The sequence below is a fragment of the Xenopus laevis genome, chromosome 7L (assembly GCF_017654675.1).
Source record: "Xenopus laevis strain J_2021 chromosome 7L, Xenopus_laevis_v10.1, whole genome shotgun sequence".
NCBI lineage: Eukaryota > Metazoa > Chordata > Amphibia > Anura > Pipidae > Xenopus > Xenopus laevis.
In genome coordinates this window covers 83,588,797-83,616,312 of record NC_054383.1, presented here as the reverse complement: position 1 = coordinate 83,616,312, position 27,516 = coordinate 83,588,797, and the positions used below count along the sequence as shown (strand labels likewise).

At 39.6% G+C, this 27,516-nt stretch overlaps 2 protein-coding genes across 2 annotated transcripts in view; one reads left to right on the top strand and one right to left on the bottom strand.

Moving 5' to 3' along the window:
- The first annotated feature begins 1,119 nt into the window (after positions 1-1,119).
- On the top strand, positions 1,120-10,076 carry tagln.L (transgelin L homeolog). The gene is given in 5 exon segments (NM_001090131.1): positions 1,120-1,177; positions 6,929-7,120; positions 7,446-7,623; positions 8,827-8,929; positions 9,229-10,076. Coding segments are annotated over 4 exon segments (603 nt in total). The 5' UTR covers positions 1,120-1,177; positions 6,929-6,940; the 3' UTR covers positions 9,371-10,076.
- Positions 10,077-11,117: 1,041 nt separating this feature from the next.
- pcsk7.L (proprotein convertase subtilisin/kexin type 7 L homeolog) overlaps positions 11,118-27,516 on the bottom strand; it is a 33,401-nt gene continuing 17,002 nt past the window's right edge. Inside the window, exons 12-16 of the mRNA NM_001096550.1 lie at positions 18,062-18,218; positions 17,710-17,804; positions 16,966-17,059; positions 15,643-15,760; positions 11,118-14,208 (exon numbers count right to left, since the gene is read on the bottom strand). Coding sequence (NP_001090019.1) covers positions 13,903-14,208; positions 15,643-15,760; positions 16,966-17,059; positions 17,710-17,804; positions 18,062-18,218 — 770 coding nt within the window. The 3' untranslated portion in view covers positions 11,118-13,902. The remainder of the gene's footprint in view (positions 14,209-15,642; positions 15,761-16,965; positions 17,060-17,709; positions 17,805-18,061; positions 18,219-27,516) is intronic.

The following is a 27,516-nucleotide window of genomic DNA, read 5'->3' as shown; positions in this document are numbered from 1 at the left end:
CTGCAATGTGGGATCCCTGAAGAGAGAGCCCTGAGCACACTTGCTCTCCCTTTTATACTTTTAAACACTGCCACCTACTGGGCAAGCAATGAACCATTTACTGGTAACATTCAGGAGAGAAGGGTCTTACACAAAGGGCTCACTAACTCAGGACCACTTTAGGTGTCCAAATTACAGGGGAAAACTGTGCGTGGAGATGCCTAACCCTCAGGGTCTGTACATTCAGGGTGCAGTCAGGGCTTTTTCTGGATGGTAGCCTAAATGTAGCCTGTAAATGAGGGGTTCAGTCAGAAGGGCCAGAACTAGGGGTAGTCAGAAGAGGCAGCTGCCTAGGGTGCAATACTAGGGGGTGCTGGGCAGCTACTTCTAAAATTATCTTCAGCCTACCCCTAGTCCACACCTCTCAGTTACTCCCCTTGCTTTACAGAGCAGCGGTTTTCAGATGGGGGTCAGTGACCCCCATTTGAAAGCGGCAAAGAGTCAGAAGAAGCAGGCACATAATTAAAAAAAAAATGGAAAAGTTGCTTAGAATTGGCCATTCTATAACATACTAAAATGTAACTTAAAGGTGACCCACCTCTTTAAAATGTTTTTTATGCTCCTGCACCTACAATGTGTTACACTTACCTCCAGTATTTAGGGTTAGTACCTGCACAGGATAATGTGCTTTTAGCCACGTTGCTTAAATAGAGAATAGAGAGAATAGAGAAGCATTCGCGTAAGGTGCATAAAACTGCAATGATGCAACTGACTGACTAAATAGATGAAATTATTGGTATTTGGGAGTGAAATTGTTTGTGTGAAAGACAAAATGTTTCATTTTTAAAACTGCAGCAAGGAAGCTTGGAAGCTGTGATGGAGATGCCCCCAAATTAAGTCTATAAAAGGATCTGTTGGAGGGAAGAGTTCTCCCCCCTCTTTGTGACTCACACACATACTGCCCCTTTCTCACATCATTTAGGTATCCAGAGAATGTGATCAGACCCAAAAGCCTAGAGTTCTGTCAGACCTTCCCCTAATATGGTGTTGGGAAGATCAGACCCAGAAGAGGGGCAGGGGAGGGCTGAGACACCCCCACATAACAAGCAGATGCAGGGCAAGACTTTATCTCCACATTCAACTGCACTACCAGTCAGTTCTTTGCAGCAGCAAGAGAAGGACCGTCTTCCAGTGACTTGTGAGTAGGTGGCTGTGAGTAAGGGGCTGTGAGTAGGGGACTGTGAGTAGGGGGACTGTGAGTAGGGGGCTGTGAGTAAGGGGCTGTGAGTAGGGGGACTGTGAGTAGGGGGCTGTGAGTAAGGGGCTGTGAGTAGGGGGACTGTGAGTAGGGGGCTGTGAGAAGGGGGACTGTGAGAAGGGGGACTGTGAGAAGGGGGACTGTGAGTAGGTGGCTGTGAGTAGGTGGCTGTGAGTAAGGGGCTGTGAGTAGGGGGGGCTGTGAGTTGGGGGCTGTGAGTAGGGGGTTGTGAGTAAGGGGCTGTGAATACGGACCTGTGGGTAATGGGCTGTGAGTAGGGAGCTGCAGCATGGTGGCTTAGTTGTCCATAAAGTAATGCCTAAACCAAGTGCAGGAAACCTGTAGATGTTTAAAAAGCCACTGTGAATGTGATATTGCTTTTAAACTTTGCCTGCTATGTGCAGTCGCATTCCTGTAAAATCTCCTAATGTTAACCCTTTCATTCCAGATAGCTAATCTATTCAAAATTAACATACTTCGAGCATTTATACTATTACAATACGAATAGCATTGTTTTAGGTATGTATTTTTTTGTTTATATAGCGCCACTTATTCAGGCAGCGCTGTTTTGCAGGACAGTAAATGAGTCAAATAGGGGTTGATACAATAATAAATACAAAGCACAATTACATTAGATTAAGAGCTAAGTGTCAAAGAGACAAGAGGAAGGAGATCTCGGCCCCACAGAGCTTACAATCAAGTGGGTGGATAACTTACAGACACAAATATAAGAGGATATTTAGTGCTGCAGGAAACAATGGTTGATACTTCTATATGAACGCATCACAACTGAACAGCCATGTACAACTTTACTATAAACATCATTGATTAGGAACTTCAAAGTGTATTTTATTATTGCTTATACATTACACAATATCTCCAGTGCTTTATTCCTCTGGTCATACAGTAGTTTAGGAATGAATATTGGCAAGGGACAACGTATAACATCCTCTGGAGTAGTAGGAAATCACGGGTGAAATTATGGCCACACTTATACCTGGAGATTTATATCTGGTTACTTCGTTTTGGGGGGGAAATTGTTCTATTTTCTGTAGTCACTATTGATTTATAAGAGAGAATGATATATATATATATATATATATATATATATATATATATATATATATATATATATATATAGTCGTGATACAGCAGTTATTGTAACGTGATGGAAAGATACAGTGGTTTACTTGCCCAGCCTGGCATTTTACTGCCAAGGAGTAATACAATATTTCATTTCATTAATATTGAAGGAAAATAAAATATATTCTTTAATGGTCACATAGTCAGCTAAGCAAGCCATGCCCCCCACACTACAAAGCAAATAATGAGGTGCCCCTGCTGATCTGGACTCCTGAAAGATGATGGTGATTTCTCAGGTACTCGGGGAGGCTCAGGGAGTCTCCATGTCTTTATGGAAACATCCTTAAATCTGTGAAATCAAATTAACAGGATGGGAGGGGGATTATTTGAACATTAACAATCCATAAAGGTAGGAGCTGTCTATAGATGTATTATTATTATACATCATCATCCACCAATCACAGTCATTTATATATGCCAGGCTCCAGAATTTGACTTACTATAAAGCTCCTGCTTGTCTGTTGCTGAAATGATATCCGTATTAGTATTATTATCCATTAAAGGGGATCTGTGGTCAAAAACTATCATCTTTCTTGGGGAATGATTATAATTATATTTGTAATTGCATTGCAATTTTTTTAGCCGTTTTGATGCTCTAATAGCCGTTACCTTGCAGCTCAATGTATTCCCCCCACAATCCGCTCAGTTCACTTGTACAGAAAACCTTCACGGCCAGCGCCCGTCTCTTCTGCTTGACCCACCAATATAAAAACACAGTAGGCGGTTACGTTTACAGAGGCCAGGTCAATGTGCAGGGTTGGACTGGGGAGCCAGAGGCCCCGGGGATGCTGTCTCCAGGACCCCCTCCCGCCCCCTTGCCCCGACGCGCTTGACCTGAAAATAATTTTTGAAGGGAGCAGGTCTGGGCCGGCAGAGCCCCCAAGAGTCGGGCCCACTGGGTTTTTTCCGGTGTCCCACTGGCCCAGTCCGACCCTGTGCGTGCACCTCACAACCAGCGCTATGCACTTCCTAGCATTCCAGCAAGCACTAGGAGATGGCGCTGGAGAAGTCTGATTTGGTAACAGTGTAGCTAGCTAAAGCAGCAATTTTATACTGCACATTTATCTAAAATTGAATGAGACTTCTCCATCATGATCTACTTGCGCTCACAGGAATGATAGTGTGTGCAGACATAGGTAATGGCTATTAGAGCATCAAAACGGCTAAAAAATGTATTGCAATTACAAATATAATCATATTCCCCAAAGCCTAAGAAAGATTTTAGTTTTCAACCACAGATCCCCTTTAATGCAGCTGATAATGTATTTTACCACTAGCTGGTGCAGGCTATAAAAACTACCAGCAGAAACATGGGGTTTTGCTAAAATTCTTGAAAAACAGCTTTGCATAGGCTCCACATATAAAGCTATACAGCCATCTCAGCATTCTTGCTATTCACTTATGCCTTGGAGTTGGAGTAGATTGAGCCCATGATTTTGATGGCAGAAGACTGCAGAAAACTGAGACCGAGGTGCTGTGTTTAGAATCAGCAACGCTACTGCCTAGGAAATACCAGCCCCTTGGTAAGGGAGAGTTACGATTTATAAATGTCTCCTTTAATATCTTGCATTATCAGCGCTCTTCTGAGTACTGTTGCCTTGTGAGTTATTTGTTTCTTTTAGATCTTGTGATATTAGCTGTTGTTCACTGAAAGTATTGTAATGGTGTAATGGGAGCACCCTCTGCTGTTCTAACCAGGCAAGGCCCGACAGAACTACAAAAACTTATATATATATATATATATATATATATATATATATATATATATATATATATATATATATAGATATAGGTATGGGACCTATTATCCAGAATGCTAGGGACCTGGGGTTTTCTGGATAAGGGTTCTTTTCCATAATGTGGATCTTCATGCAATATGTCTTCTTAAAATAAACCCAACAGGATTATTTTGTCTCTATTAAGGATTAATTATATCATAGTTTGGATCAAGTACAATGTACTGTTTCTTTATTACAGAGAAAAAGGAAATTGTTTTTAAAAAATCTGAACTAATTTATTAAAATGGAGTCTATGGGAGATAGGATACACCTACTTGTAATCATCTGGAAGCCCTTCATTTGCCATTTTTGATAATACTATCAATGTTTTAATTGTAAACATTGCACTTTTCATATTATTTTTCTAGAGTTGGATTTATTTATAACCAGAATTAATTGCCTTTTTGGGCAGCCATGTTAACACAATGGCAGTCATTAACTGATTTGTGTAAATTCCAAACCCGGTGAGATATAAAGATAAATCCATTTATAGTATATGTGCTGCATGTGGATAAGTCACATGTACTACATCATGTCTGGCTCTATGGTTATGAAATGCAGGACTGTAAGTTAAGTGCTTACTTACACCTTCCCCTCATTGTCCCAGTTTTGCCACTGAAATCTGAAAATGGATTCTATGTTTGACAGAACGGAGATTCCCGAGGCAGCTGCATTAATATGATCCAAGGAAATACATTCCTGTAACTGTTTTGCCATGTCTGGCACTTGAAGGAGCAAATATATATTTTATTTTCTAATCAAAGCTAGTGGCACATTGATTTACATTATCATTTCTCTGAGCTGCTTCTTGGTGGAGATATCATTCCTTAATTATATAGTGCCAGTGAATTACACAAGGAATATTTATTTTTCCAGTTTCATTTAATTAACTCCACACTATAGTTGAAAGCCAATAAGCCTGCCAGAATGTTTGTGCATATGAGAAAACCCATGCAAACATCATACAAACTTCATTCAGATAGTGCCCTGGTCAGAATGAGACTGAACTGTAAGGGCACACAGGCAGATTCGGGGGAAATAGTCGCCCGGCGACAAATCTCCTCTTCTTCGTGGTAGTTGCCCGAAGTTTCCTCGTGAGGCAATTTCGGAAAACAAATCGCTCCAACTGCCATCCCGGCAGCGATTTACATTTTAACCAGCGGAAAGGCAGTTCAGGGAGATTAGTCACCCAGAAGAAGAGATTTGTCGCCGGGCACTAATCTCACCGAATCTGCCTGTGTGCCCTGACCCTTAGGGTAAAGCCACACTGGGCCTTCCCTGACTCTGCGCCGGCTAAAATGAAAAAACGCCGGTGCTAATCACACGCGGCATTTCGTTTTCCGAAGCCGCCCGAAGTTTCCTTGTGAGGCAAACGAGGCGATTAGTCACCAGGTGACCAAATCTCCCCAAAACGCCCAGTGTGGCCTTACCCTTAGGGTGAAGACACACAGAGCTACTAGTAGCAGCTACTTGTCACGGCTACAAAATAGGCAATAGTGATTGTGTTTCATGTGTTTTAGCAGAGACAATTCTCAGTATTGTCTATGGCAGGGTATTTTTTGCCATTTAGTAGCCACAACAAGTAGTTGTTACTAGTAGATCTGGAGTAAGTAGTAGCAGCTACTTTTTATTACTATAAAATACTGTACAATAGACAATACTGAGAATTGCCTCTGCTAAAACACATGTAGTGTCTTAGCAAAGCCAATTAGCACTATTATCTATGTTAAGCCACTGCTACTAGTAGCTCTCGCTACTTCGTTTTCTGAAGTCATCCGAAGTTTCCTCGTGAGGCAACTTCGGGCGACTTCGGAAAACGAAGTGCCTCGTGTGAATTGCTGCATGCGATTTTCATTTTAGCAGGCCTCACGAGGAAACTTTGGGCGGCTTTGGAAATCGAAGCGCTGCAAGAGCATTGACACTGGCGTTTTCTCATTATAGTAGGCGGAAGGCAGTTCGAATCTGCCCGTGTGCTAAAGCCCTAAGGCAGCAGTGATAACAACTTTGCATCTGTGTCATCCAAGCTTCCAGGCAGGGGTTACCAGGACTATTTTTCGCTCATCTCATCCAACCCTACGTTGCGCTGTGGTCTCCTACATTAGGAGAGTTGAACTTCCTGTTTAAAATCCAGCAAGTTTGCCATGGAAGCATGGCCTTGAGATGTCTGCATATTGACATTTAGATTCTTATAGTGTGTGGTTAATAAAACCATTTTAAGGGGTTGTTTGACGATTCCTTGCCTACCTAAACACCTAAAAACTATTGTTTCATGTGAAAACTTGTGCTATCCTGGTAGCATAATAAAATAATAAAAGCAGCAGCAACTATGTCCTCCACTCATACCCCCAACCAATAAGGTTAGGGTAGAACTTTCATACAATATATTGCCACACTTAAGCTGGGATCAAGAGTGTAACTAGAAGTGATTGGGCTTTTGGGAGGCAATAATTATACGTTGGCTGGGGCTACCCTCTTTTTATACCGTGAGACCTCGTGGTTGCAGTAGCATTTGCTGTCATACGCCATTGGCTAGGTATAAGATTGCTCATATTTTATAAAAAAGTCTTCCTAAGACTGTAAGATCCAGTGGGACATTGATATAAATACTGAACAATCTGCCAATTGCTGCATAGATGTGTTTAGGCTGTATAAACAAACATATCAAGGATAATAAATGTATATTTCTTTGCACAAACATTGCCCATTATAGTTCTTAGCAAATCGACCAAGTCTATAGGTGTTAGTAGTCACTCAAAGTGTTTCCCTGTAGGTACCAGCAGCTATGGCTAATAAAGGTCCTTCATATGGAATGAGCCGTGAGGTTCAGTCTCGTATCGAGAAGAAGTATGACGAGGAACTAGAGCAACGTCTCGTGCAGTGGATCAGTATGCAGTGTGGTGATGATGTCGGAACACCAGAACAAGGAAGGCTCGGCTTTCAACAATGGCTGAAGAATGGCCTGGTGAGAACTTTCTGAATGACACCACCATATTTATTATTTTTTCTCTACATTTTCATATACTATCAAGAATTTTCTCTAGTGCTTTTTTTATTGCTGGCTTTGACTTACCTTTCTGTCATATGGAGACCATGGTGTGGCCAATATTGTACGTATGTCCCCCAAATCACACAAACTGGCCTGCTAACAGTCTCTAGATCTTCTGCCTCTGTTGTTACATCCTTGCACATCCCTCTCCACGCAGCAGCGCAGTAAAGGAAGCATGGGCCACAAAAATTATTTCTAGGAACCTAAGCAGAAGCATCACTTTCGCTCTCTCTTTTGTCAGGTCCTCTCAAAGCTGATGAACAGTCTCTACCCAAAGGGTTCCCAGCCAGTGAAGATCCCTGATCCCCCTCCCAGCATGGTGTTCAAGCAGATGGAACAGGTGGCTCAGTTCCTGAAGGCAGCTGAAGATTACGGGGTGGTTAAAACAGACATGTTCCAGACAGTAGACCTGTATGAAGGTAACCGCCCAAGCTTTGTCATATTGAGCAATATTATCCTCAGCAACTACACCAGGATTAAGAATATGTTGCACGAACAGTAATCCTAAAACTGTGTTACTAGTTGTTTTTATTGTGGCTTAGCCCTTTGCATACTTCATAATGGAGACAGGCCATTTGGGGCTTCTAGAGGTTCTCCTTTGTTTATTAAACATACACTGTGACAAAATTGTCATTTATTAAAGCAGCACTTATGGTGAAAAACTTTGCTTTGTGCTCCTAATACTTAGGAGCAGATTTTATTAAGGATCGAGTTGTGTTTTCATCGAAGATTCGAGTTTTCGAAGTTTTTTTTTTGGTAAAAAAAAAAAAATTCGGGTTTTATTATACCTCGACCCTGGAAATAGTTGAATCCTAAAATGCACCAGCTAAAACCTGTCACGGTCATGTACAAGTCAATGGCCCCCTGAACCTTTTGAAGATGTTAATTACCTTCATGATGTTCAAGTTTTGTTCATAGGGTTTGCCCAAAAATTCAATTTCAAATTTCAAGCGATTCAAGGTTTTTTTTTTGCCAAATACTTTTCAGGTTGTTCACCCCGAAATCGCTGAATCTAGTTTTTCCCATACAAGTTTTTTCTTAAATAAGAAACCATTCGAGTTGTGAGTAAATTCGAGTTAAAAAAACTCAAATTCTACCTTTGATAATTAACCCCCTTAATACAAGCTTCCTCTTGGAAATAAGAAACTTTCTAACTACAGAAATTCAAAAGTCTATATCCCTTCTCAGTATAAGCAGGCCTTGTATTGGGAGTATTCTTTTATTTATGGACTGTTGTCTCTAATACATCAATGGCCTGTGCTCCCTTCGCTTAAATGGTGTATTAGACCTGACTTTCAAAAGCATAATTTTTAATTTACTTATAAAGATTTTTATTTCAACAAGAAGAGGCATGTATTAAACTTACACAAGGGTTACACAGAGAAGTTTTACATATCTTAAATAATAATTGAGCCCCTAATAGAAAGGACCATTGGTTGGCACCATCACTACAGACAGCTCTTGCTGATACTAATTTGCCCTACATTACAGCTCTCTAATCAGTGTGTATGAGTGGTATAATGCCTTTGAAATGAACTGTGTGTGTTTTGAGAAGACCCCTAACCCACCCTTTTCTGCAATGACCATAATATTGCATAAACACTGCCTTGTCACATTCACAGGAAAGGACATGGCGGCTGTGCAAAGGACAATTGTGGCACTTGGAAGCATTGCTGTTACAAAGAATGATGGTCAATACAAAGGGGACCCATCTTGGTTTATGAAGTAAGTGAAGGCTCTGACATACCACACACTACTTTGAGTGTAGCCCCGGGGTCCTGAAATGTTTAACTGGCAACACTCCCCTCTTATAATTTTTGTGTCATGTTGTTTGGTCTTCAACTATGAAGCTAGATTGACTCCATAGCAGCTATCTAGGGCCATTATTTCTGAGCTTCCATGGGAAAAAAACTCTTTGGTTTCTTAATACACAAGTATGTTTCGCCCCTTAAAACCTAGAAGAAATATCTCTATAACAGAAGACACAACATGCCATATTGTTTTTGCTTTCTCTCCTCCCATAGGAAAGCCCAGGAACACAAACGGGACTTCTCTGAAGAGAAACTGAAGGAGGGAAAGAATATCATTGGCTTGCAGATGGGGAGCAACCAAGGAGCCACCCAGTCTGGGATGACAGGATACGGTCGACCAAGACAAATTTGCTAAACAACAACAAAAAAATTGGCAAAATTATGAATATGACCTCTTTGCTGCCAAAATTCTAGCCCTAGTTGCAAAGAGGTTAATACATAAATTCATCTGAGGCCTCACCATGTACCTAACCGGAAGGGAAAATGATCCAAGCTCTCCTGTAAAAAGAATTTGGCTGGGGCTTTTGAAGGGTTTAATCTGTCATGTCCCCTTACAAAACTGTATGCTGAACTGAAGTTCTGTCTGAAAAAATTGTTCAGTACACTGGTTTTTAAACCTATTAAGGGAATTACCAACAGTGGATGTGCAAGAATCACACCATCTAACTTTCTTCCTATAACACCATGCACTGTTGCTGGGTCTCTGAGCACAGGTTTGAAGCCACATTGTTTAGTAGGCAGTACCACAAGTCTAATAGTGGCTACTTCAAACCTGGGGAAGTCAACAGCTGGCTGATGGTGGCTCAAGACTCAGTTTTCATGAGCTGCACAGCCACAGGTATGATCCTGAGAATAGAGCAAAGGCCAGTTGCCTAGCAAATCCATTGCAGGTGCAGTTCTTAGATCGGTTGTCTATACTTATTCATGTATTAAAGCCTTGCAGTGCCGTCTACTTTACCCTTGATGGGTTTGATTCACTCGACAGATTTGTTTCTGGGTGTAGCACTTATTCCATCTTCTCTGCATAATTTAATAAATGAGTTTGTTTTTATAACTGCAAACAATGTGTCTATGTAAAGCTTCTCTTATACATGCACCACATCCTATCTACACTATACAAAGTAGTCACCTATCTTATTGCCTATGATAAATCCCATCTCATCTCTACACCACAGCTCTGTTAAACCCCCAACACTAAAAAGTTCATTTTGGAATTCAACAAGCTGGAATTGTGACTGCCTTGATCTTCTCAAAGAAAAATATGGCAATTATATGGTTTGTAAATCCCACTGCTAATGGCATTCTAAAGCGAGATTCAGCATAGAACACAGACATCAGATTATGATTTTAGATGATACTGACCTGCCATATTGAGATGAGACCTGATATATTGGACAGTACCTTTTCCACACACTTTCATGGGAATCAGTTGCCAGAAGGGCAGTTTGATCACTGCAATAAAATGTTCCGTTCGCTTTAATCCTGAAATTAGTCAAAGGGCAACTGTCAGAATTACAAAAATACATTTTATTGGTTGTAATTGGTTGTAAAATACCTTTACATTTTGTCATCAGGTTTGCCTCAGTTTCTAGGTAGTATTGAGCAGTGCTTAGCCAGCTCTTCCCCACTCAGTGTTCCATTGCCAGTCATAGCAATGTGGTTGGAGCAAGCAGTGGAGCCAACTAGAAAGGAGCATGATACTGATGCTTTATAAGCAAGACTGAATTGTGCTTGTCCATTCAGAGAAGCAGTAGGAAATAGAACACCGGATTTTCAGGTTATAACATAATACATCCCAGTTGGTCCAATAGGGCATCTTAGTTAAAAATAAACCATGAGGTACAGCTACATGCACATAAAAAAGTTATATTTTACAACGATATGCAATATTAAGTTTTATATATTTGCTTGACATTTGCATTAAAACCCAGCCGCAATTTTAACTGAGATGTGTGATCTAAGAAAAAAGGGGGAAACAATTTTGTACATTTTGGATGATCAATAAACAATGTAAAATCAGTATCTGCCTTCACTACATAATAGTGAAATGTTCCTTTTGCCAGCAGGTTTAAAATCTCTTTATAAACAAAGAACAGACAACACAATGTAAATCCATTTATTGCGCATAGAAAAAAAAAATAAATCACCATTCCCTCCATAGCCAAACACCCCAACACACACTCACACCTGGCTCTCATTCCATTGGCAAACAAAATCAAGCTATGGGACTGAATAATGGAATGATAATATTATTATAATTACTGGCAGGCTTTGTCAATTAATTGTAATATCCCTATAAATAATACAGGTGTACGTAAGCCTTTTTTGGTCCAGATGAATCCCCATTTCCAAGAAAAGTCCATGTGTCCATAAAACAATGCCTACGGTTGTAATCCATAGCAGCAAATGATAGAGAGGGGAAGGAAGCAGGAATTAAGAGCCTGATGGAGAATAGGGTAAACATGTTTGGGGGAGGGGGGAATAAAAAGTTGGTTCAAATGGGACAGGGGAAACATGAGCCCCATGATAAAAAAAGGCATATATGATTGCAATTGCATTTTCATCATGACTTTGCCCCTAGGATCAATATATATATATATATATTATAGATAAAGTGTATTTGTAAAGAAATGGAATAAGATGCTTTATTGGGTAAGCTTGTGGCAGTCATTTTTGAGCATACTATATTGTACTATTAGCGGAAATGGATAATAGATAGGACTTGTACGGTGTAAGTAGAACAAATTTACATGGTTTTAGGACAAGAAGGCCTTTTCCATGTCACCAGTATTATTATAATCCACCAATAAGAGCAATGGCACATGTTTTCCCTCCACATTGTTTAGCATCCCAAACATGTGAACTGCTGTGGTTTCAGGAAAGAACTGGCTCAAAGTACTGGTGCTAAAGCTTTCAGGGGATTCTCATAGGGGCCATTTTAGATGTTTTAGCTCATTAAAAAAATCGTGGTGGGAAAACTCCCTTTGTGCCATTGCCCTAAATGTATGTCATATTTAAAAACATGGCTGCATACAGTTGTTACATTCTCAAAACCCCTGCTTCCACGTATAGAATATTTTCAGACAGAAAATCTTTAGAATTCATAAAATGTTTGAAAAACCAATAAATAGTAAAAGAAGCCCCCCCCCCAAACAATGCAGAAGAAAAATATAATGTAAACAGATCATGAACTGAGACCAGCAGAATCCCCTGCTAAATCTAGCAGGCTCCTCAGACCCCAATGGGGGTGAAACATTTACAAAAGTGTTCAAATAAAAAAGGAGAAATGTGAGAAATCTGGAGACATAACTCCTCGCTTTCCTTCTTCATCCATGCCATATTATCGCAGATAGAGCATTTAAAAACCAAGTCCCAAACAGCAGCAATTCAAATATTATTCAAAGATTATCACCCGTATTAAAAAAATAATTATATTAGAATTTTAACAGAATATTTGTCCAAACTTTTGAAACAATTAAAAGGCAGTTCATGCCAGTCCCTGATATAATTTACATGTGGCAGGTGCAATTTCATAACACAGAGACTCAGAGATATTTAAATGTATTGGAAAGTGATGTTGTAGTGGGTCAACTCATCTCTTTTCCATTCGTTATCAGGCACAACTTTCACCTCATGACGCTTCCTACAAAGTTGTGTGATGGAATAGTCTGAGGCTAATGTCAACCAATCAAATTACTGCAGATGTTCGACTAGTATTGGCAAGAAGCTCTTCATGGAGCAAGGCAGCCAGCTCTTTTACAGCTTCGCACCAAGAGATGCCACTCACTAAATGCTGCAGCCATAACGATCAAGTTACATACCTCTAGGGCTATTGTATATGGGAGAGGTGGCTCTGAAAAACCTCACAGAAGCCATTGATATATATCTATCCGAGACAGCATTGCCATCTTAGAACAGGCAATACTGCCAAAATGTGCCATCCGTGTGACACTGCCGAACACTTTTGCTGGTAAATGTAAAAACTATGAGTAGCACGTATGATTTACCTAGCATGGGTGATGGTGTGGCTGCACAATAATGTTGCAATAAGAAACCGCAACATTTGTGCTGAGCTGTTAATACCGCACTCCATGTATACAAACCATAGTTAAGTAAATATGGCATCTTAACAAGGTATGATCAGGCTCCGGGCAGATATAGCAGCGCGTGAGAAGGCAAAAAACCCACAAAAAAACTGTGAATTCTGACCATCCTCAGGTGCAAATATTAGGTATGTACCAAATCCACTTTTTTGGATTTGGCGGAATCCCCGAATACTTCATGAAAGATTCGGCTGAATACCGAACCAAAATCCTAATTTACATATACATATGCAAATTATAGGCCGGAAAGTCAAAAGTGGGAAAAACTGTTTTACTTCCTTGTTGTGGGATTAAATCACATGATTCCCCTTCCCACCCCAAATTTGCATATGCTCCAGAGTATGCAAATTAGGATTCGGTTCCGCCAGGCACAAGGATTCGACCGAATCCTGCTGAAAAAGACAGAATCCTGCATTGGCTGCATCCCTAGCAAATATAGCCAATTTTGACAAGACAAAAATTAAGAGACAAACTGTATCATGTTATGGAAGCTGATATATAAATAACCTCTCAGTGAAAGCACAGCCACCTTCCACTTCTTGCATGAAGAGATTCTGAATGGCATATTGATGGAAGGCATGTACCAATGCAAGAGATTACTTATAAAATAGTGTACACTTCAAAGTCATTGCGCTCTCACCATTATGGAAAAAAAAAAATGAAAACCAAGTATATTTCTGAGACTTTCATCACATTATCACATGATTATGCATTCAACATTCATTATGCCACATTCAGTCATATCAGGGTCACAGGCGTTCTGCGTGCTCCAGCCTTTCTGTAGTTAGAGTTCAGAGGTCAAGTGTCTGAGATCTGTAGGACTCTGTGTTCTGCTTGGCATTGAGGTATGATACATGAGGGGTGAGGTGACCTCAATCTCTTCCTCTTGCTCCACCCCAAACAAGGGCACTGACTCACTGCCTGCCTCTAGCTCTTGTGGGCTTGGGGTTCCCTTGGAACAGGACCAGCTGCAGTTTGTTCCCTCACAATTCAGATCCAAATCACCGTCGCTAGAACCCTGAGACCAGTACAACTCCAATGTGTAATAGAGGGACCAGAATACAGCAAAACAGCCCAACAGCAACAATGTCTGGAAAAGAAATAGAATTGTAAATGGATTTACAAGCAAGGAGAAAAACGAATCTTTCATTTAAACAAAAGGGAGGTTTAACATGAAAAGTGAGAGGAAAAAAAAATAAAAATAAGATTCAGAGAGAAGCATAAGGTTACAGTACATACAACAGCCGTGCAGTCACAGTTGTTTGTGCCCTGGGAGTAAATTATGCAATGTGGGTCCCAATTTAACAAACTCCCCTTGCCCTGTGAAAATATGCATAAGTAACTCCCACTTTTGGCCACCATACATATGTTGACGGCCACGCCCACTATTGAAGCCACATACTGACTCACAATTGAATAATTCGACTTTGGAAAACAATTGGCTCACCTAAATCAGTGATGATTTAGGTGAGCCATATTAAAGGGGATCTGGGGCGCCCAGCCAATCAGGTGAGTTGAGAAACTCGCCTCTGGCGGCAGTGCCCCTCTGGTTGCCAGGGGCTGCAAAAATGCTCCTGGTAACTTTAAGAACCTAATTTCCGTTTTTCAACCCGGAAATTCGGCTCTTCTAGTGCAGAGAGGCCATCTCGGACAGCAAAATGGCCAGGATCGCTCCTGAAGGGGATCTATTCTTATGCAACTGGTTAATTTGTTGTTTTTTTTTTTTTTTATTGAAATACATTTAAAACACTTTGCAGGGATCTGTTTTAACTTAGACACAAAATAGTCTATTTCTGTCAAGCAGTGGCAAGAAAAAAAAATTAAATGCACGGTGGTTCCATGTTCTTTCAATAGGCACCGACATAAAATGATACAGTGACTATCCACCTCAAAGGACACAGAGATCATCTAGTAATTCTGTTGACACATTGGCATTCCCATGTTATTCTCAGAATCTGTAGGAAATTTGATATAAGACCCTCAATATTCCTGCAGGCTCAATAGCACTTAATTAACCAGTAATTCTGCAGGAACATACAATTTTCAGTAATAAGAAGCCACACTGGCACACAAGTCCTAGTATAGGTATAGCATCCCTTATTCAGAAAGCTCTGAATTACGCAAAGGCCATCTCCCATAGAGTCTATTATAAGCAAATAATTATATTTTTAAAATTATTTCCTTTTCCTCTGTAATATCCGGGAAAACCCTATGTCCCAAGAATTCTGTATAATAGATGCTATACCTGTATTATGGTAGGAATATTGGAACAATAGTATTTCAGCAGGTATCTCAATGTGTAACCTCAGCCTTTTTTTCCCCTTTTCTCTGCTATGCCCACCATGGTACCATTTTCTGCTTCTGTGCTCCCTATTGGTCACATTTCCTCTGACCCACACTGTTCATTTTTCCTCGGATGTGACCCACTGTCTCTTCTTGAGAGGCTTTAGGCATGCCGGCAGGTCCTATACATACATACATATATGGTACATAATAAATGATCATTCTACTTATATAGAGTTACCCGAAGGGTGTTGTTGGTGATGATATAGCCTTCCTGTTCAGCGATCACAAGGCCGGGAGGACAAGGAAGAGAAAAACTACTGTTTAGAAATTTACCACTTTGTGCATCTTCAACCACCCTAAGGGACAAAAATATGTAGCAATAAGAAGAGGCAGAAGGGAGAGGATTAATAATTATATAGTGAATAAAGTACCCCCTCTTGTAAAATATAAGAATATTATAAGTTACCTAGGAGTTCCATGAGGTGAATACTAATATCCCTATAACAAGTGGTACTTTATTTATTTATTACAATACACAAATCTCAGCAAGTCATTTCAAAGAAATTAAATCAATATGCTCCAGTTCGATGACATCACTAAGCACCGTTTATAAAGATATAATTTACAGGATATTCATGGCTCGTGTATTATATATCATTATAATACACAAAAGCCATGAATATCCTGTAAAATATATCCTTATAAACGGTGAGTTCTGATGTCATCAGATATAAACGGTGAGTTCTGATGTCATCTCTTTCACATGACTCACTTAAATTTGTGTATTATAATAAATAAAGTACCTCCAGTTGCAAAATATGAGGATATTAGAAGTTACCTCGGAGTTCCATGACCTGTATAAAAACACTCGGCCTTCGGCCTCGTGTTTTTATATGGTCATGAAACTCCTCAGTAACTTATAATATCCTTATATTTTACAAGAGGGGGTACTTTATTCACTATATAGGGTACACCTGTAATACAAAAAATCAGGAATGAAGGAAATAGGGGCAGTCAGGCTTTTTTTTTTTTGTTTACATCTCAGCAGAATGGAAACGGTTAAACACCATCATCAGCCACAACTCAAGTTGTGTGTTTATTTCATTTTTTCTAGCTTCATAATGAGCCACTGCTGGCTGAAAATAAAGGTACCAGAAGCAATTGGTATAGAAGAAGGGTCACTTAAACACAAGTCTTTGGGAAATAGCTCACAGGCATGGGGTTACTTCCTGCATTTTTACTAGCCCAAACACAAGTGGACAAATTTGCCACTTAGGCCACTGTGAGGAATTAATTTTGGCATATCATTCTGTCACCCAAATCGGATTATACTGATGGGTCATAATCAGATCTAGAAATGAGCAAGGCTATTTTATTTATTTCCTTGGTTTAAAAGAATAAAGCAATGTTTTTTGACCATTCGCATGGATAACTAAACTGTACAATATCCAACCATCCACGTTAGTCAATAGTTAACAATCAAGTCGTTTAGATAACACAATTTTATAAGTATACACGTCTATTTAATATTTTGGTTTGTTCATCCTCTTTACACATTTACCTCCTTCTTTCTGCTACATCCTCAGAGGCCCAGGAGGATCCATAAAGCGTTAATTGCCATTGCTGTAAAATACCAGGTCGAAGAGACTCATCACCTGTTGAGAACATTTTGGTTACACTGTGTGGGGGAGACTGATGTCACAGTCTAGGACTAGGTAAATTGCAAGACAGAATATAAAGGGTTACAGGATGTTTTTATAAATAACTTGTGTAATGAGGCGTTTCCACATATCAAATTTTGTTGGTTGGTTATTGTGGGTTATTAGATTGTGCTAATTGTACTGCACAAGTGTGATGTTTTGGCTGGTGGGCAGAGACGACTGCAGAAAATCTGTAAAGGACATTTCAGCCAATAAACTACCTGTAGTAGTAGTGTATCTAATGTAATAATTTACATGTATATTTCCCAGGGTTATAGCTATAGAGGAAGCAGACCGTGCAACTGCAGGGGGGCTCAGGAGGTAAAGGGGGCCCAATGAGGCCCTAATTCATATACATGTTTAATAAATACTGGTAAAACAGGTCAACCTCTAGACATTTTTGGGGCCTGAAAAAAAAAAAATCTAGTTATGCCACTGATACTGGCATTTTTGTTTGTGTAGGTAACAAGTATGATGTATAAAAGGGATTCACTCTATAATGCAGTAATGCTTTTAAACAACAGACCAGCAACCAGATTTAATTGTTTATTTACTCTGCTTCACTCTCACGGAGGAAGAGGATTGCCTGGGAATGGGACACTCACCTGTATCAGTAACCACCATTCTGTACGTTCCTTCTGCACTCTCTCCCCAGCACCGGACTGTGGAAAATGTCCACTCTGAGAAACCATTTGGGTCCCTAAGGCAAAAACAATATTAGTATTACTGATCGTACAGCAGTAGATAGTAGGTTTAGTTGAGATGAGTCGGAAAATACTGCATTATAAAAAGAGTAAGGGATATATATACTGTATATTGTGTGTGGGAATGAGGCTAGGTATGTTGTACAGGACAAGCAAACAAACAAGGGTTTAATATCAATGTTACCAACCATATGCATCAAACTCTGCCCTGGCACAGGCAACCATCAGCATTATCCCCATTACTGCCACTTACATGTCACTTCTACGAGAGGCTGCAATAAGAGAGGACATGCCACTTGGACAGAACAGACGAATCTCTAGATTTCCACGGCGTGGATGTGCAATAGTAACCGTTACAGCTACATGTTCTAGTGTCTTCATTCCAGAGAGGCGGAGGTCAGCAGCAGTTACTGAAAAGGGACAAAGGTGACATGAATTTAGGATTATTCAATATTATTATATATGGAAAATGACTATTTACACCTGATAACGGAAAACTGGTCATACGGAGACATTTCAGTATATTCACAACTACTGTATGTGCAGTTCAGATAATGTTTGCTTTACCCAGAGACTGGCTTATCACATGCCAGAATACCATGTGGATTAAGTCAAGTTGCATGAACACGTCTCTTTTATACAGGTGGCAAGTTTACATGAAGGTTTCCTTTCACAAAGTCACCTAATGTAGTAATAAGGTTGTTGGTTATCATTTCAGGGGGCTTACATACGGATACAGGAGCTAAACTATTTCAGTGCACCCATTATAGCAGATTAGTCCCCAGTAATTAAAGGGATACTGTCACGGGAAAACATGTTTTTTTTTTCAAAACGCATCAGTTAATAGTGCTACTCCAGCAGAATTCTGCACTGAAATCCTTTTTTCAAAAGAGCAAACAGATTTTGTTATATTCAATTTTGAAATCTGACACGGGGCTAGACATATTGTCAGTTTCCCAGCTGCCCCCAGTCATGTGACTTGCGCTCTGACAAACTTCAGTCACTCTTTCCCACTGTACTGCAAGTTGGAGTGATATCACCCCCTCCCTTTTCTTCCCAGCAGCCCATCAGCAGAACAATGGGAATGTAACAAGATAGCAGTTCCCTGACACAAGATAACAGCTCCCTGGAAGATCTGAGAACAGCTGTATTGGATATCAAATCCCCAGAACCATTGTAGCAGAGTTTAAGGTGCAGGGTAGTCTGTAGCCCAGAGACCTGGGGATCAGTAAATAAAATTGCCTCTCCCCTGCAGGGATAATTTGGTGAGAAAAGTCTCATCAACATTTCTTATTTGTTTCCCTATGAGCTTATTTCCATATAGGGAGCCAATCCAGAGACCTTATGCTGGATGAACCTGAAGAGCTAATCTTTGTCACGTACAAGAGGTTTCTAGCAGAAATGTACACAAACTATGTAGTAATAATAAAACAGTGAGCATATCCCTAGCAAAACACCAATTTGAGAACTTCCTCTCCTCTCTTTGAAAAATATATCTCAAAGCAGATGTAGCTTAAAAAAAAAAAATATATATATGCAGTATTCCTTTTTATTACAGAGGTTGTAAACAGCAGGGGTGAATTCTACTTTCCTTAAAAAAGAGATCAACAAGCTGTAAACTGCAGGACAGAGTTAATCTTTTGGTAGAGAAACTACTAAACATAACAGTATATCCGAGCAGAACGTTCTCTGCACAACCAGGCTCTCGTGTCTGTTTCTAATCATGAGATCCTGTCGAGCAGAGATGGGACAGACACAAAAGTTGGGGAGCCTGTGTGGCTGTACAGAGACTCTAAGGGAAGACACCTGTTTTGTTGTATATGGGAAGGACCCCAACTTTACTCCAGTCTCCAGCCCCTATGTTGTACCACTAGAGATAATGTACATTCTAACTTTACGCTCAGTTTAATATACAAGTAGTTTCAGGAGGTACAAGTTTTACACTGGAGCCTATCTGAGTTACTGAATTATAAGAACTGTGTGCAGGCACCGGCACTGAAAATAAGATTCAACGCAAACGTGATACATGGTTATAAGGAGTAAGAAGCACGAATGATTTCAGGTGAATGCAGAAATGCAGGGAATAAAGCTAAGTACAAGATAAAAGGCAAAGGCTATTCACTACAATCCTGTACACTAGCAGATAGGGGTGGGCAGAGATAGTTGGTTTAGTTACCTAAGGCAGGCAATGAGAGATGGATTGGGATGGGCTAAGGCAGTGATCCCCAACCAGTAGCTCGCGAGCAACATGTTGCTCTTCAACCCCTTGGATGTTGCTCCCAGTGGCCTCAAAGCAGATGCTTATTTTTGAATTCCAGGCTTGGAGTCAACTTTTGGTTTCATAAAAACCAGGTGTACTACCAAATAGAGCCTCCTGTAGTCTGCCAGTCCACATATGAGATACCAAATAGCCAATCACAGCCCTTATTTGGCACCCCAGGAACTTTTTGCATAACTGTGTTGCTCCCCAACTCTTTTTATTTTAGAATGTGGCTCACAGGTAAAAAAAGGTTGGGGACCCCTGGGCTAAGGTATCGCCTAATACTTATGCCATGGCGCCAGGAGCAGAAATCCTATAATCTATCAGCTATCCACAATTATTACAGCAACCCCCGAATCAATCACATAATGGCTTTACTAAAGGCTCCACACCATGTAGCTACCTCCATCATCAGTCAAAATCTCTCCCAAAAAAACGTTTTTGAATTTCAGTCCTTTTAAATAAAAATATAACCGACAACATACTTTTTTTGATAATCAGTAAAATCAGTGAATGGTCAAAGGTCTGAAAACTTTTACAAAGCACTGTGTATCTGCAGACATAGAAGAACACTGCACAAGCATTCATATAAGAAAGATGTCCAACCCATGGCTTAAGCTGTGAGGTGGGCCCTGGTGCAGTCAAACACAGCAGTTCTGCCACTGACCTAAATGCTCCAACTTTTCTACAGAAGGAGTATTTGTACAATATTTTTGTCATCTATTGTCTTTATTCTGACTCTAAACCCAATTTTTTACTGACCCTCAGTTGAAGCCTGCATTCCTTGCCCACCTCCCCTGTATTTTTCTCCTGTTCATGCACTCTTCTACACAGTCATGTCAGAGGTGAGAACATAAATAAAAGACTTTTGAAAGGGGGAAAAACCTAAACAAGGGAATATGAACAGATAATACAAGCCTGCATGAGTTGTTAATATAATGTGCTACACTCCAGCTGTGCCTCTTTTCCAAGCAAAGAACAGTATATTTCTACCATTTACTCTTGTTGCCATTCACTCATTACCTCTTCTATAAGTAGGGTTTTCTACAGTGCTGTGGAGTCCGAGTTGGGAGCAATTTTGGGTAACTGGAGTCAGAAAAAATGCACTGACTCCGACTCCTAATAACTTTAAATACAAACACTAAAAATAATCAAGACAGATTTGAAGGAATAGTAACACCAAAAAATAAAAATGTTTTAAAGGAATGACCATATAATGTAGTGTTGCCTTGCACTGGTAAAACTGGTGTGTTTGCTTTAGAAGGACAAGTATAGTTTCTATAAACACGCTTCAGTGTAACCATGGGGGCAGCCATTCAAGCTGGAAAAAAAGGAGAAGAGGCACAGGATACCTAGCAGATAACAGATAAGTTCTGTAGTATACAATGGGATTCTTTAGAACTTATCTGCTATCTACTAAGTATGATGGGCTTGAATGGCTGCCCCCCATGGATACACATCAGCTTGTTTATAAAAACTATAGTTGTGTTTGTAAAGCAAACACACCAGTTTTACCAGCGCAGGGCAACACTACATTATATTGAAACACTTTAATTTTCTGGTGTTACTGTTCCTTTAAGAGCTTCTATGAAGGAGGTTATGGCAGAAGCAGTTCTGTTTCTAAGAACAATACTTTAGCAGATATTCTACAGCTGTATGCCAGGTTCAATTAACATACAATTTTTTTTAGGGTTTCCAATTGTTTCTGGTTTATGTAGTTTATTTTGTTACAGAATTACCAAAGGATGCAGTTTATATATTTGAGCTTTGGCAGTGATAAAATGCCTTGTACATTGTGTACTTAAACTTCTTTTAATCAACATGGAAAATACAGAACAGCAAAACCAAAAATAAAGTGTTCTAAAGTAATCAACATATAATATACTATTAGCATGCACTGGTAAAAGTGATGCGTTTGTTCAGAAAGAATTCTATAGTTTATATAAACAAGCTGCTGTGTAGCCATGGGGGCAGCCGTTACATAACACATAACAGTTAAGCCCTGTCCAATACAATGGTGTTTTATCTGTTGTCTGCTATGTAACCTGCGCCTTTTCTCCCCCCCCCCCAACAGTTTGCATGGTTGCCCCTATGTCTACACAGCAGCTTGTTTATATAAACTATAGTAGTCTTCTGAAGCAAACACACAGCTTTACCAGTGCAGAGCATCAGTACATTACATTTGAATTACTTTGATACACTTTCTGTTTTTGGTGTTACTCTTCTTTTAAAAACAGAGGAGTCGGAGTTGGAGTCAGAAATACCAAAAACTGAGGAGTCGGGAGTCGATGGATGGATGTACATAGCTCTGGTTTTCCAATCTCAATTTTTCATCTGTAACCATACCTTCCTAATATCACACTCTCTGTCTTAGTATTATTATTGCCATAACTTTTTAGAGGTAAAACAATAAAATTGCTTTGATGATGATGATGATAATAATAAAACTTTCTTTTCTGTGACCTTCATCTTTGGAACCTTCATCTTAAGGTTGCTCCCTTATGTTTAACAGCAGATCCCCCCAGCTGTTACATTATCCCTCAAACAGGGTTCCCAAAATGTAGGACTGGGTCTCCTATAAGGGTCATACCAGTGGATGGGTGAATGCTCATTTACAGTCTTAAATATCTCTGAAACTAATCAGGGTGACATCTGCAGCCATATTGTCATTATTCTGTAAGTTTGTTGTGAGCTAAATGGGCCTGACAACAAAATCAAGGCATGGCCTGAACATATTTTTTATGAATATCGTTTTCCTGCCCATAACCGTTCCCTAGCTTTTTGTATCCTTTATCCATACATCCCAGGGCGACAATAATAATAACCCACACACAGACACTGCCACACATACAAGCTAATTATCTTGATGATTAGAAATGTTGAGGATGAAAACAAAGAAAGAAATATGCAAAGTGTAACTCTTTAATTCATGTTGGAAAAGTTCTCAGGCTCAGTCAAAAACTCTAGAATCAGCGAGTTCAGAAACTGAAATAAGTCTAAGCGTTATGTAATAAAAGGCACCAAGTTTGCCCAAGGGCAGTAACCCATAGCAACCAATCAGCAGGTAGCTTTAACTGGTCACTTGTTTAAAAGCAGACATCTTATTGGTTGCTATGGGTTACTGCTCCTGGGCAAACTTACTGCCTTTTATTACATATGGGGGTTATTATTGTGTTATAATAGTGTATAAGCAGCATGGTACACAAGGTGTTGGGAAAACAGGAGCAGTCAGAACGCCTGGTGATGTTAGGTGGGGATTTTACACAATAAAAGCCTATGATGCAAAGTATTTTGGTTCCCATGGATAACAGATGTTACCAAAACATCCTTTTGTGGGCTGTAATTTTATAAAGCTAAGGGCAATGGCACACAGCCAGTCTGGAGCTCCATGAGTGTTTTGTCCCCAGCTCATAGATCAAGCTACAGATCACCAGAGGAACAAAATGTTCCAAACAGTCCAGTGTTCATTGCATGTAACATAAAGTTATCATAGATAAATGCTTCATCATAAGCATGACATATTGTGTAATACATTGTGTCAAAATGTCATTCTGGTATGGGATCAGGTATCTGGAAATCCATCATCCAGAAAGCTCTGAATTATGGGAAGGCCATCTCCCATAGACTCCATATTAATGAATTAAGTAAAATTGTGAAAAACAGATTTCCTTTCTCTCTTTAATAATAAGACATTACCTTGTACTTCCAACCAAGATACAATTAATACTTATTGACAGCAAAATAATCCTATTGGGTTTAATGTTGAAAAGATTTTTTTTAGCAGATTTAAGGTATGGAGATCCATAGAACGCAAAGATGCCTTATGCAGAAATCCCCAGGTCCCAAAAATTTTGGATAACAGTTCCCATAGCAATATAAATTATTTGTGCACTAGGCACGATTTGCATTCTCAGTCTTCAGTGTTGCCAAACAAAAGTGGGCAGTTATAAATAATAGGGATGCACCCAATCCAGGATTCGGCCTTTTTCAGCAGGATTTGGATTCAGCCGAATCAAACCCAAATCATTAAAATCACGTGACTTTTTGTCACACAAACAAGGAAGGGAGACATTTTTTTTAACTCTTCTTGGCACTACTTTGCATTTGCAAATTAATATTTGGTTTGGGATTTGGTTAAATCTTTCATGAATCCACAATAGCAGATTCAGTGCATCCATAATAAATAAACATTTGTCTTTCACAAAAACACATTTCTCCTTTTCTCTCTATATATGTATCGATATATATTTTACACACTTAGGCCAAGTGTCCAAAGAAGGAGCCACAGAATGGAGGCCTGGATAAACTGCCTGCCTAGAAGCGCTTACTCAAAATAAAAGCACCCATATTTATCAATTATACATATTGAAACTCCAAAAAGGAAACAAAAGAGAGAAAACAAACCCAATAGGTACACAAGTAAATTCTAAATTGCAATGTTTAAAATGTGCAGTGTACCTGGATGTAGAGTCCTGCGCGGGTCCATTTTTTTGAACCCGTACCCGACCCATACCCGCAACCTGCAATCTGCAACCCAGACACGCAACCCGCATTCTTACCTGCAAGTACCTTATCCGCAACCCACTGACCATCAAGAATCAGGAAGTGCCGTCTTTGTAAACCAGAAGTGACATCATCGGAAGTAAACATGATAAGAAAAAAAGCAGCAAAAATCGCTATTGAGAAGACCCGTGGCCCGACCCGCAGACCCGCGTTTATACCTGCACCCGGAACTTCTACCCACAACCCACAGGGTACCGCAGGTTAAGCAGGTAACCAATGGGTACCAGACCCGCTGCAGGACTCTACCTGGGTGCCCCTACACATACTGTACAATGTTCCTGTCACAATAGCATGATACCTTATTGTAAAGAAGATTTCTTTGCTATAGTGCTACTGAATTTCTCTTTGCACCCACCATGGACTTATGGAGTCTCTAATAGGTTTTGCTCTCCTCTAAGGTCAGGCCAGTATTGCATTTTAATATATATATATCATTCTGTCTGTATTCTATATATATATATATATTGAAAGTGGCGAGGTTTGCCACGGAACTCGTTAAGCCAGCCGAATACCTGCCCCACTGTTGTACTGCTTTTAAGAATGACTAATAAAGCGAATTGATTTTGCAAGTGAATTCCTCCATCGCTGACCTGACTGCTTGTGTGATACCCCTACTAGTCAGAACAGAGCGGGGTTCAAACGAGGAGGTCTTGGTAAAGTCACATCTGACTTTATTCTAAAGAATAAAAGAATTCAAATAAAAGAAGTCTCCCTGTAAAATGCACAAAGCTATACATTACTTACAGCTTTAACATGTTAGCTCTTAATTATGCCACTAATACCCTGCACATCACTACGACGCCTTCTTCATTCCCAGTTCTCCTTAGCATTCTCTGTATATCAGCTACCCTCTAACTTCTCCCTCCCACAGCAGTCTTAGGTCTCTCATCTCTCCACATTTTTTTGCTAGCCAAGTCAGAAGCAGTAAACATTTCCTAAAAAGGGCAGAAATCCTGTGTATATGTTGGCAGGTGCCCAGGGAAGATTGATGTGCCAGGCTTGCTATGGGGTGACAGTAGCAAGGAAACACTCCGTTTTGTAACACCTTCAACTAAACCACAACCTGTCAAATGTGCAGTTCTGCAAGGAAATAATTAAAAGGGATCATTTTAAACAAATTATTACGTTATTAGAGAGCTTCTGTGGCACTGCACATTGCTTTTTTTTATATATTTAAATATAGATTTTTTTTTATATATATATATATATAAATATAAAAGTTCCATACCTTTTGACAAGACACCAAAAAAACAATGAAAGGGTGCATGGCTTTTTTTTTTTTTTTAATTTGATTTTTTTGTCTGCAATAAAACAATGGATATGTGATAGCAAGTCATGCTCATGTGGAGTACATAGATGTGAGTAACTCCTGCAGTACATAAGGATATTCACTGTATTCAATAGCCTCACATTAAAGCTGGATATCGACATATGATAGTATCTTTATGTCTATGGCCAGCTTTAGATGAATGGGCATCACAGCCCTACAGTCTATTAATTTTGAGCAGCAGCACAATGACACCCTACTAGAAGCCCCCTCCTCCTACCTGTGGATAAGGTGCTGGGGGGCTTTTATGTCCCACTGTGTGGCTACACTGACCTCAGTCAATTAAAACAAAAAAGGCGCTTACTACTGTGGCTGTAGGGATGAGGAGGCCTTTTAGCAGCAGGATCAAAACAAACTGTGAAGTCAAAAAAAAAAAAAAATCCAACCTCCAACCCACACTGTAAGTCACATAATTTAGGTAAATATTAGCTTGGCATACGCTGCATGTGTAACAAATGCTGTAAGCTTAATTGCCAAATACAGGTATGGGGTCCATTATCCAGAGACCAGTAATCCAGAAAGCTCAAAAGTATGGTATTGTTGTCTCCCATAGACTCCATTTTAATCAAATAATTCCAAATTTTCAAAAGGATTTCCTGAAAAAATAATCTTATTGCATTTATTCAGGGGGTTAATTATTAGGTGGTCGAGTTTGTGTGTTTTTTCCTACCTCGAAACTCCAATAAATTCAATAAAACTTTATTGAATGCAATTGGGGGAAAAAACTTGAATACCTCCAATTTATAGGCTCAAAACCTTGAATACCTCGAATTTATTGAGTTTTCGAGTGCAAACCACTGTAAAAAAATAACAGCAAAAAAAACAAAAAAAAAAAAAACAGAAAATCATGAAGGCAAAATAACATCTTCAAATCGTTAAAGGGACCTTTGCCAGTGACTTCTACATGACCTCGACAGGTTTTGGTCTTTTAGCTGCTTTGGGGCATAATAAATCTTGAAAAATTCAATGTTTTTTTTATGTTGAAAAATTTCATTATTTATTTTTTATAGTTTTATAGCTATTTGCCTTTTTGACTCTTCGCAGCTTTTAAATGGGCGTCGCTTACTCCCTTCTAATTGCTCTGTAAGGCTCCAAATGTATTGTTATTGTTACTTTTTATTAGCGATGCACCGAATCCACTATTTGGGATTCGGCCGAATCCCCGATGAAAGATTCGGCCGAATACCGAACCCTAATTTGCATATGCAAATTAGGGGCAGGGAAGGAAAATGTGGAAAAATCTTATTTTTTAACGAAAAGTCGCGTGATTTCCCTTCCCGCCCATAATTTACATATGCAAATTAGGATTCGGATTCAGTTCGCCAGGCACAAGGATTCGGCCAAATCCGAATCCTGCTGAAAAAGGCAGAATCCAGGCCGAATCCCAACCAAATCCTGGATTCGGTGCATCCCTACTTTTTATTACTGATCCTTCTATTCAGGCCCTCTCCTATTCATATTCCAGTCTCTTATTCAATACAATGCATGGTTTCTAGGGTAATTTGACCCTAGTTACCAGATTGCTTAAAATGCAAATTGAAGAGCTGCTGAATAAAAA